This window comes from Archocentrus centrarchus, chromosome 5 (assembly GCF_007364275.1).
Source record: "Archocentrus centrarchus isolate MPI-CPG fArcCen1 chromosome 5, fArcCen1, whole genome shotgun sequence".
Lineage (NCBI taxonomy): Eukaryota > Metazoa > Chordata > Actinopteri > Cichliformes > Cichlidae > Archocentrus > Archocentrus centrarchus.
This window is the reverse complement of record NC_044350.1, coordinates 32123504-32135394: the sequence shown is the minus strand read 5'-3', so window position 1 is coordinate 32135394 and position 11891 is coordinate 32123504. Positions and strand designations below refer to the sequence as shown.

Sequence of the window (11891 nt, the reverse complement as noted above, 5' to 3'; positions counted from 1 at the left end):
CACTCGTGTTGTTTTGCTCATCTGTTTCACTTTTTTTATTTCAGCTGATTGCAGAGCTGAGTCACTGCCTAACACACTGCAGGTCTTCTGCTTCAAGGTTTGATATGCTTGTTATTTCAGTTACTGTTGGCCTCCTATAATACTTAAACAGTCCGGCCATCCTCGTCTGACATCAGTAAGGTATTTTCACCCACAGCACGGCCGCTCACTGGATATTTTATTTTTTTGGACCACTCCGTAAACTCGAGATGATTGTACAGGAAATCCCAGCAGATCAGCAGTTTGCAAAATACTCAGACCACCTACAATCATGCCACCTTCAGGGTCACTTAAATCACCTTTCTTTCACATTCTGACGGTTGGTTTGTACTTCAGCAGGTCGTCTAGACCAGGGCTCTTCAACTCCAGGCCTCGAGAGCCCCTGTCCTGCAGGTTTTAGATGTGTCTCTGCTTCAACACACCTGAGTCAAATATAGAAGTCATTAGCAGGACTCTGGAGAACCTGACTGCATATTGAGGAGGTAATTTAGCCATTTGATTCAGGTGTGTTGGATCAGGGACACATCTAAAACCTGCAGGACAGGGGCTCTCGAGGCCTGGAGTTGAAGAGCCCTGGTCTAGAACATCTCTGCATTCCTAAATGCGCTTTGTCCCTGGCAATTAAATTTGAGTTCCTCCAAACTGCAATTCAAACACATCTACTGAGGAAGGCCATACTGTGGCTGAAACCCTCTGTTAAAAGTAGGCTAGACCTTCTAGAAGTCTTACTTGGCAGCCATCCTTAAATTTGTGGGTGTTTATTTTAAGCTCTTGTTTAAAGCATTCACTAAATTAAACTTTAATCTCCACGATGATAGTTAAACGGTTGTAGATTTTTTTTTTCAATTTCCTTTGTATTATTTGATTTATTCTATCCTTCAACTTGATATTCTTTTTTGTTTAGTTTATTTTTTGCAAACATTCAGACCAGCTCCTTTGATGGCAAATTATATATATATATATATATATATATATATATATATATATATATATATATATATATATATGAATGAATGTATTTATGACTAATGACCACATAAACAATGCTTAAAAAAACAGACAGAATTCTTTAGATACACATTCTTGCCAGCAGGCGGCAATGACGCTTGTCTACGTGGTTTCCCGACATCCAATTATAGCAGAGAATCAGCTTGACGTTTGCTAGGAGCTGCGCTTCCTGGTTACGGCATATGTAAGCTAAGCTAGCAGTTCGCTGGCTGCCTTCTCCCGGGTTCCTGCGTTCCTCAGCGGCCTCCTCGGTGACAAGCGGACCCTCAGATCGGATTCCCACCGTTAATCCTCCGGGATGTCTTTCCTGGAGAAGCCGGTCCCCGGCAGGCTGCTGCTGGACGACACGGTGCCCCTGACGGCGGTGATCGAAGCAAGCCAGAACCTGCAGTCACACACGGTGAGTGTTCAGTCCCCGTCGGTTCACCGGTGACAGCCCGCGGCTTCAGTAGTAAGAACCGCCGTTAATGTTTCCCCGCAGTCGAACAGACTCTTCAGCGCTGTTGTGGCTAAAATAGAGCAAAGTTTCCTTTTTAAGCGGACGTTTTAAGGCGATGGCTGCGTGTCTAGTTCCATTATCGGACGCGGTTGGAGAAGACACTCTGGTCGCTTTTCCTGTGAGCTGTCGTCCCGTTCACCGACCACAGGCTGCCAGGGTCGGCGTGGCGGCGAGAGCATACCCCCTGACTCAGATCACAGGCTTTTAACGCGAGGAAGACCGTCAATGGTCTGTGTAGTTCTATTATCGGACAGTTTACCCGGGCTGCTGTTGTCCTGTAGCTGTTCCCTGTTGTGGAGTGTAGTGGAGCCCAGATTATGCCTACTAACACTCGAGTATTGCTGTCATTGCTGCGTAACCCTCTTTTTTCAGTTATACAGTGAAGTCCTATTAAAGGTTTAGTTTTTAGATTAATGTTGAAACAGATGAGCTTTAAAACTCGGGGGCTGGTGTTTTTTAAATTCATGATGGTCTAATTTAATACTCGGCATGTAAATCACTAGAAACAATTCAGCTGGATGATGCAGTTTTTATTATTTGCTTCAGCTCAATATTCATTAGAGCTGGATATTTAAAATAAATTGGTCATGTTGGCACGTTAACTTGGCCAGATGAGAGTGAGAATGGGTCTGTGTGTTTATACAGGCTAAAAAAAACCGTGTGATTAATATTAAGCGTCTGTTGAAATCCACAGAAACTGTGAAATGCTCCGATTTTTCAATGGAGTTTGGCGCGGCGTCTCTGACGGCATTAGAGGCCGAAGATTTAAGGGCAAAAACCAATGTTCTTTGTTACTTTTATATTAAAATATGCGGCCTTACAGTGAGAAGCGACCTTAAATAAGATATAATTAATGCCAGTGAACTGTTATGGTTGTCCGATAATGGATGCATGGCAGCGTGTTTTTTGTTGACAGTCCGGCTGGGATCAGCTGAGTAGCCACTTAGCTTAGCACGTTAACGTCAGGCACCGTAAAACAGAGTCATGCCCTCCACTGGAGGCTCCAATACAGGTGGATATTTTTACTGATTATTAACATAATGTTTTCACATATTTCTTTATATCTGCTAACCCATCAAGTTATTGCTTTCGTTAATTCTTCAGCCCACTGCGAGAATAAACACAACAAGCAGCTCTCTGTAAGTTTAAAACTATTATTTGCTGTTTGTGTGATGCCAAAACTGTCACAAGACCGTTTCAGAGTTTCCCAACATGTAAGCAGCTCCAGAGTTAATGCAGCGCTGAAAGGACGGCCTGTGCTCAGGCAGGGAAGCCTGATGGGCTTCAGTCTGTGGGTTCATTTACAGTGACAGGTTTCCAGCTCTGGCTGATGTGAGTGCATGCAGTGGGAAGAAATCATGAGAAGCACGGGGGGGTTTGCCATAGTGGTGCTGACAGTAAAGTATTGAAATCATGTTTATGATGCACATCATAAATAATCAGTTTGCTTTGTGGAGATTTTATGGGATCAGCTGGTGTGGTTGTTGTTTTTATACAGCTGTGGTTATGACTCACTCTCTGCACCTTCTTTGTGTGTGTGTGTGTGTGTGTGTGGGGGGGGGGGGGGGGGGGGGGGTTATAAACAAAGTTTTCCCTTCCTGTTAGATATGTGAATAATTTCATTATAGTGAACTCTTGTAGCCGGCTGTGTGTAGTTGAAATTCCGATGTGGTAACAGCCTTAACGGGAAGTTTCAGGGAATTTAAAGACTGTAAAATTTGAGAAGATCAGTGTTAACTTACTTAAAAGAAGTGTGTGTGTGTGTGTGTGTGTGTGTGTGTGTGTGTGTGTGTGTGTGTGTGCGCGCGCGCGCGCTTCCTTGTTTATCAAATGGCCAAAAAGGCCATTTGATAAACAAACATGCTTTTCAGGTTTTAGTAACTTAAACAATACTTAACAAACTGCTCAAAGATATTTTTATAACAGTCCTGGTGATCTCCAGTTGGTGAATGCTGAAACATTTACATTCATGAAAAACCTGGATACACTGGCTTTACTTTAAAAAAAAAAAAAAGTAATTAAATTAAGTAAAACTTAAGAGGGGCAAGTTATGCTTATAAGGGGTAAGATACATACTGAAGACCCACCTGTGCAGGCTAGCTTTTATTTAATTCTATTTATACCATTTTAAATATTGCATTTTATTCTGTATTGTAAAGCACTTTGTGAACTCTGTTCTTGTAAAGTGCTATATAAATAAACTTTACTTCCTACTTCAACAGTTATACAAAAGTGAAAGAGCGCTAATTATATTAAAGTTAAATACACTTTACACAACCCTAGGTTTGCACACTATGTGGTAAGTCTTCATTGTCTCTTTCTTTCAGCCGCTCCCTTTCGGGGTCACCTCAGCCGATCATCTCCCACCCTATCCCTACTGCCCTCCTCTGTCACACCAGCCCTCTGCACATCCTCCTTCACTACATCCATGAATCTTCTCTGTGCTCTTCCTCTTTTCTGCCTGCCTGGCAGCTCCATCTTCAGCATCCACTCTCCCTGCTCCGTCCAAACCATCTCAGCTTTGCCTGAATGGTTAGGTGCACAGAGTATCATCATTTGAAGCTGTCAAAGTTGTACAGTAAGAAATGCCAATTTTTTGGTGTTTCCTCCTTTCATCGTCATACTTCTGCTAATGCAAATATACATGTGTGAGTTCAACAGTGTGAAAACTTTACATGTTATTTTCGCTTTGGACGAAGATGTGTGAGATAATTGAGCATCACCTTGTTCCGTTATCCGACCTGTACGACGAGAACCGAACAAGCGTGACGCAAAGCAGAAACGGAGACAGTGAAAGTTCAGCATTTTGAGTCTCATCCATGTAAAATCTCAGAAAGTTGGTCTGTATATGAGACACAGAAGAAAAGATGAGAAAGACAGAAGTTCAAAAGGTGAAAAACATTTAGATTTTATTGGCAGCAAATTAAAGTCCTCGGTGAGGGATCTTACTGAAGAACGTCAGATTGACGGGAGGTGATTTCAGGCCTTCGGTTGTTTGTTTTGGCTGTTTGAAGCTTCTTGGCTCACATGATTGACTGCAGGATTACAGCAGAAACCTGAACCTCTGAGAGCTGGAAATAGACAGTAAGAGGACTGAGGGGATTAGATTAAAGGGGAAAAAATGACGTGTTTACAGTCTGGATCTTTTTCATCATTTTCACATCTGTCATTTCTGTCGGTCGAGAAAGTGTTTCGCTCCGTAGCTTCATCGCAGACGTCTGTGAAGAGGAGGGCGTGAGCAGACAGCTCCCCTCATCTGGATCATTTATGTGGAAATGAAACAGAAAGTGAACTCTTTAACTTTCCTGTGCAGCCAGCCTCACTCTGGGAGTTATTTATGAATTCTGTTGTTCAGTCATTGTAATAAGTTGAAAGTTTGATTTCCTTGAGTGTTTTTTTTTTTTTTTTTTTGCTGTTTGTTAGTTCTGTGCAGGTGATTTTAGCTTCAGGTTTTGGCCTCCAGTGATTTTTAAAACCTCATAATCTCAAGGTTTGTCTTTGGGTGCAAACCTTCATTTTCTCCATCCTTCCTTCCTTCCTTCCATCCTTCCTTCCTTCCTTCCTTCCATCCTTCCTTCCTTTGTGACATTAAACAGATACATATAATTTAGTCCAAACGAAACTTCAACCATATTCTCAGCTCTTTTATTTATATATATATATATATATATATATGAAATTGCTGTTTTTGTTACTGTTATGTTTTATAAAATGGCTGATAGCGTTTTAATGGCTGTGTGTCATTTCTGTCTCTCAGGAGTACATCATCCGAGTCCAGAGGGGCGTGTCTTCAGACAACAGCTGGCAGGTAAATACTCTAATCACAGGCTCAGGTTTTGGGCACCTGCAGAATCAGTGGCCTGATATACACCCCGAGTTCAAAGTCACATACTTTTTTTTTGGCTAATAGTACATATTGTTATATGTTATAAATTTAATCCATAAAGACATCCCAGTCTGCGTACACCAAAGCCTCCTCAGGCTGGAAGTGTTGACAGATTTTAAGACTAAAATCAAAGACATTCCTTTTGTATTTTCTTTTTATAAAGTTTAGTTTTACAATCACATCGAGTTTAGTTTTTTCCTTCAGATGAGAGCTGAAACATCTTCTACAAATTTAAAGAAGTCCAGTCGCCTTTTTTTAAGCTCCAGAGACGCCGCTCCAGAATGTTTTCAGCGCTGAGCTGAGCGAGCTGCGTAACTCTGATGACTCTGATTTGTTGCAGGTGATTCGGCGCTACAGCGACTTTGACGTTCTTAACAGCAGCCTGATGGTGAGTTTCAGTCACGAATTGCACAACAGAGAATGAAGCTTCGCTGCGTTGTGGAGACTGACTCAGCTCGTAGGTTATTTCACTGATGTTTGAACAGTCTAAACACTGAGTTTGTCACGCTGCTCCCGTGAACATTGTGGAAACGACTCTCGAGGAGGCACCACAGAAGCTTACGGTGGGCAGCTGTGGGTGTGAGCAGCAGTAATGTGCAGTACGAGGAGGTTGGTGTGTGTGTGTGTGTTGCAACTTTTTGAAAAACAGCAGTGGGTCCAGTGGCCAGAAGTCCCTTTATTCACTCAAACACACACCAGCGTAGTGTTGGCCAATCTCCTTCCTGTTTGGGAAAGCTCAGGGACGGTTGGTTACGTCAGCTTCAAAGCTCTGCTTTTTAAAATTGGTGCTCTGAGAGGCCAGCAGTCCTCTCTGCACTGCTTCACTGTTATTGCTGTGCAGCTATAATCTTAACTTAATAAAGTGAACTTTATTGTCATCTCAGTCATGTACAAGAAGCTCAGGGTCCACAGTGTACACGTACGCAGAGAGGAAACAACAATAAAACATTGTGCTTCAACATGGAGTTCAGTACAAAACATACAGTAAGTAGGCAGATGGTAAAATTTGAAGTGTATGGTTAATCTGGAACATACTGTTCCTCCATTTGCAGAGAACAGAGAATGGTGCTTCAATTCAGGAAACCTGTGTGTGCTCAGTCTGCACAGCCTGTACCCCTCAGATTATGTTGTGGTTCATTTTTAGGCTCCACTCTGCACATTTTTAGGTTGCAATATACGGTGCTGAGTATCCTATATATAAAAACACAACCAGCAAATATTAGCACAGAGGAGAAGTTTGCTTTTCAAGGCTTTCTACCAGACAGGTTCTCTAAGACGTGACTAATGAAAGGATTTATTCAACCCAGAAATAATCTTTTCCTGAATCTAACAAAGTATTTTTGGTGCCAAATGGTAACAAGATCCAGTGTCAGTTCCAGCATGCTGATGTTACACAGATACTACCATGTGCAGTGTTATTAAGCACAGCGGGTTTGAACTTATGGTAGCACCAAGCCAGGGGACCGTTCTTCATGAACATGGACCTCAGGAGGTGGTCCTCTGAAAACCTCGACCATGTCTAAAATTTTCCAACAGAGTGACATTGCTATAATTTCTACCCCCATGTATCAGCTCATGGCACCGAGGCTAGAAAAATAAACGACTGATTGTAAACTTCTGTTTAGTCAGAGGAGCTTTCAGAGGTCCTGAAAGTGCTTAACATGGAAAACCATGAACTTTAAACTTTTCAATGGTAATTTCTGCAGTAAACTGTAAGAGCACAGCCACCAGTGGCTTCCTGTCACCTATGCATGTGTTATCTAATGTTGTGTGCGGTCTTTGAGCATCGATCCATTTAAACAAAAATAAATGAAATTGGAATAAAAACGTCCGTCTCGTGGAGAGCACGTAGTCCAGAGCAAGCTGCACAGTGAGCTGGTTACACCAACAGATGTGTCCTGCTAACACTGTGTGTAAATCTGCAGGTAGTTCGGGTTTAGGTTCAGGTCACAGCTGACTAAAACCATCCATCTCGCTGATGGATATTTCAAGTAGTTTTTAAAAACATGAAGTCAGAAAAAAAGCCTAAAAACCAATAAATGTTTTCAATAAGTGTCAGGTAGCACTGTCGGGTCATACGGCCTCAGTATGAAAGCAGTTTAGGAGGACTGATGGAATTTTTCTGGATGTTTTCTTGATGATGCAGAACGGTCAGTCAGCATGTCTTTGTGGTAATTTAACATAGTGGAGCTGAGTCATATCTGAGTGCTGAAGATGCGGTTGGGACTCGGCTGATAGTAAAGACACATCATTCCTGGATAACAGGAAGTCAGCAGTTTTTCTGCTGAGGTTTCGCCTGCTCATTTCCTCGCCAGTGGTTTCACACTGACCCTGACCTCCCATCAGCCCCGACCCTCAATCAGCATGCAGACGAACTGTGGAGACCAGAACTCAGTTTGACTGTGATCTTGCTTTAATGTAGCACTTGAACACGCTACATTAAAGAAAGATGTTTAAAGTCTGCTTTAAGCTTATTGATTAAAGGTATGAACACTTTTCCTGTCTTCCTCTTCAGGTGTGCGGAATCAGTCTCCCCCTCCCTCCTAAGAAGCTCATCGGAAACATGGACCGGGAGTTCATCGCAGAGAGGCAGAGAGGACTGCAAACCTATCTGGACACCGTTACCCAGCATCCGCTGCTTTCCAGCTCCCTGGCTGTCAAGAAGTTCCTGGACCCCAACAACTACTCTGCCAACTACACAGGTTTGTTTCCTCTCAGTTCACGCGTGTTTCTCACGCTCGTAAGCTCGGCGGTTCGGTGGACGTTCCAGACGAATTCCTAAATAAGTCTAATGATCCAGTTAGTCCCTCACAGCTTCATAAAAAGCTCTTTAGGTACCTCAGCAACAAACACAACAAACACATGCTCCACAGCCTTCATCTTACCTGTTTGATGGTGTTTAGATGCATGAATGGCCACTGGGTTACTTCTGTCTCCAGGTGTTTAGTCTGTATTGTCTGGCCTTTTAGGAGCTAAGAAAACGTCCATATAACAACCGAGTGCTCTGCTATTTTATTTTCTGTCCAGGGTTAAGCAGCACTAAATATTACATTTACTCTCTGCACATACTTGAATATTTTTGGTGTTATTATTCGGTTTGCAGACACAGGTATTGCCTACAAAAGAGGAGCTCAGTTTCTAAAATGTGAAGCACTGTTAGAGATTACAATCATGTCCCTGTAGCTTGGTTTGTAGACTCATGAATATATATCTGTGGGAGAAATATTTGTGGTTTTTAATGTGTTCTAACTTTGGTGCCACAGAGTGACTTAAACGAGACACATCAGACAGCAGAAGTGTTTTTGTTCATCTTTTGTACTGTTAAAGTGATAAGATCGACAAGAAGCGGTTACTGAAGCAGCATCTGTTATTTTAAATTCAGGAAACCAACAGTTCGTGGTGCATAACAACCGTCTGTTTCTTGCATAGGGAATAATGTGCTGTCATCATTGATTTCTTCTTTTGAAGATTCAGAAACCATCAAATTCTCAACAAGCTGAGTGCAGCTGAGGCTCCAGCTACGGTCACAGAAAGCGGAGACAAAAACGATGAAGCCAAAATGATGTGACGCGCATTTAGCAGTGAACATTTAACCTGTCTGTATTTGGCTATTAGTATGTACATATTGTGCAGGCAATACAAATAGACCTTTAAAGCTGTGTGAACAGGGTTCATATCAGATCTGTTCTGGTTATGAGTCACGTCATTCCCAGTTTACGATATACCAGGAGACAGATGGAGAGCAGCAGATGACACGAACACTCGCTGTTAGGAAGAACGATGACGTCTGATCTTTAGGCAGCTGTGACAGCGTAGCTGTGTAGCTACAGTAGTGACGGTAGTGTTGTGTGTCTGATCTGTGTATAACGAGTCCCTGGAAACACTGACTGTAGCAGGAACTAACACAAAGGCAGATAGTTGCGGTAACTCTGTGGGCAATATCGATGCAACCCTGCAAGATGCAAAACTTCACAGGGCTGCAGTTAACATCAAAATTAAACTCGATATAATATACCCCATAAAACATACTTCCCATTAAATACATTAAATTCATGGCAAACAGAAGTACCCTTCAAAAAAAAGTATCATGGGGGACCTATAAAAAGGTTCTAAAATTAGCAAAAAATTAGGGAATCGCTAACAAAAAAAATACCTTTAAAATAAATAATGGAACAGCTCTGCCTGTTCCTGGACAGGTGAGCATAGTCCAGTGAAGGTCTCCCTGCATCGCTGACAACTGCGGGACAGATAAACAAAAAGTGGCTTTTTTTTTTTTTTTGAGAGGGAAAAAAAATAACTGGCTGACTATAAAATTTTTTGATCATATAAATTCTGCAGCAACACAATGAAAATCATGTGACTACAATCACATGAATGAAAATCAACCTGATGTTACTGTTTTAGGGTTAAGTTTGTAACATTTGTTTCTTTTGATATGCAAACGTAATATTTCCCACATTGGTTGTGGTCCCAGAACTTGTTACACTCGCAGCTGTGGGATCCCACCATAAGAGAGCATGCAGTTTAATGTTTCTTCACTTTTATTAGAGTGTGTGTGTGTGTGTGTGTGTGTGTGTGTGTGTGTGTGTGTGTGTGTGTGTGTGTGTGTGTGTGTGTGTGTCTGTGTCTGTGTGTGTGTCTCAGAAATTGCCCTGCAGCAGGTCTCCATGTTCTTCAGGTCAGACCCAAAGTGGGAGGTCCTGGAGCCTCTCAGAGACATGGGTAAGACTTTCAGTTCAATTCAGTTTTATTAATATAGTTCTGAATCACAACAGCAGTCACCTCAAGGTGCTTTATATTGTAAGTTAAAGACCATACAACAATGCAGAGAAAACTCCAACAGGCAAAAATGACCCCCTACGAGCAGCACCTGGTGACAGTGGGAGGGAAAAACTCCCTTTAAACAGGAAGAAACCTCGAACAGCTCAGGGAGGGGCAGTCATCTGGGAGACAGGACAAAAGAGCCAGAGATTAATAATAACTAATGATTAAATTCAGAGTGGGGTATAAACACAGAAAAAAAAGGTGGGCGAAGAAGAATCTCTCATTGCATCATGGGAACTAGACTCACTCACATGAATGCAGGGCTAACACTGCAGTCTGATCATGCGTTATGCATCTGTTATTGTCTGACTTCACTGAATCCAAGCAGAAAACTGTGTCTGCATAATCAATGTGAAATCAAATGAACAGAGTGCTGTGATTACAGTGAATGAATGAGCATTGTTTTGCTCTGATGTGAGATGATTATGGAGGGGTTGTTCATCAGTTATCATCATTGACTTTATATTATGTTCATCTTCCAACAGTTTTTCTCCTGGAAATATGCAAAGAGGAATTAAAACACAACAAATACTTGTTTTTTTTTTTTTTGGCTGAGCTGCAGATTAACTGTTGTGGTGTTTTCTGTTTTTTTCAGGCTGGAGGATCAGAAAGAAATATTTTTTAGTCAAAAACAAAGAGCAGCCCAAAGAGAGGTACCTGCTGAGCTGGGTGAGTAAAACAAAGGATTCATGTCACTGCATCCCTGGTGAACAGTAATTAGTGATTAACTACATGTAAGACTGCATGTATAGAATCACCAGTCAAATCTCATAAAAACTGGTTTAAAAGTTTGCAGACCTTAGATTATGCGCAGAGCTCAAGAGTTATAAACTCCCAACTGCCTCGAGTTAAATCCTTCACATTTCTCACAGCCTCCAACCTGATGACAAGACTGTCATAAATGTGTTGTTTATATATAACAACACATACTTGGTTTTATACGGGAGTTCAGAAAAAGTTAAATATGTGGGAACGAGAAAAAAAAATCCTCTTTTACACCCTTTGGACTGTTTCAGTAAAATCTGAATACTGGGTGATTTCCCAGAATAAATGAAATGATCATGATGTTACTGCATCACCCAGACAGAGGTTTAAATGAGCAGACTGAGACTGTAAGTACTGTCTCTTTGCAGTGTGTTAATCACATCAGTGGTTTGTGTGAGGGTGAGCAGGAGAGCCGCACTGAGATCTTAACAAAGAAACAGACATGCTCATACGGCGAGGGTTGATTGGAAACAGGAGGGAATGAGACACAGGTGAACATAATCAGGAAGTTCACAGTGGAGGAAGTATAATTCATGCAAAGCATGAAAAACAGAAACAGCCTGTAAAGTAAAACAGAGACCAACACAGACAAGGAAGCATAGAAGGACCGAGGGAATAACACAAAAGCAAAGAGGACTGCTGCTCCTACTAATGAGAATAATAAACAAGACATGAAGCCATCCATCCATCCATTCTCTTCCTCTTCTCCGGGGCCGGGTCGCAGGGGCAGGAGCCTAAGCAGAGAAGCCCAGGCTTCCCTCTCCCCAGCTACCTCCTCCAGCTCATGCGGAGGGACCCCAAGGCGTTCCCAGGCCAGCCGAGAGATATAATCTTCCCAGTGTGTCCTGGGTCTACCACGGGACCTCTTCC

The 11891-nt window shown here is 42.1% G+C and overlaps 1 protein-coding gene across 3 annotated transcripts in view; it reads left to right on the top strand.

Annotated features, from left to right (window-relative positions):
* The first annotated feature begins 1210 nt into the window (after positions 1-1210).
* pxk (PX domain containing serine/threonine kinase) overlaps positions 1211-11891 on the top strand; it is a 28639-nt gene continuing 17958 nt past the window's right edge. For 2 of the 3 annotated variants that reach the window (XM_030728736.1, XM_030728738.1), the window contains exons 1-6: positions 1211-1447; positions 5304-5354; positions 5773-5820; positions 7948-8134; positions 10077-10154; positions 10852-10925. In XM_030728736.1, the coding sequence (XP_030584596.1) occupies positions 1346-1447; positions 5304-5354; positions 5773-5820; positions 7948-8134; positions 10077-10154; positions 10852-10925 (540 nt within the window). In that variant the 5' untranslated portion in view covers positions 1211-1345. The remainder of the gene's footprint in view (positions 1448-5303; positions 5355-5772; positions 5821-7947; positions 8135-10076; positions 10155-10851; positions 10926-11891) is intronic. The other variant, XM_030728737.1, reaches the window with a different exon arrangement.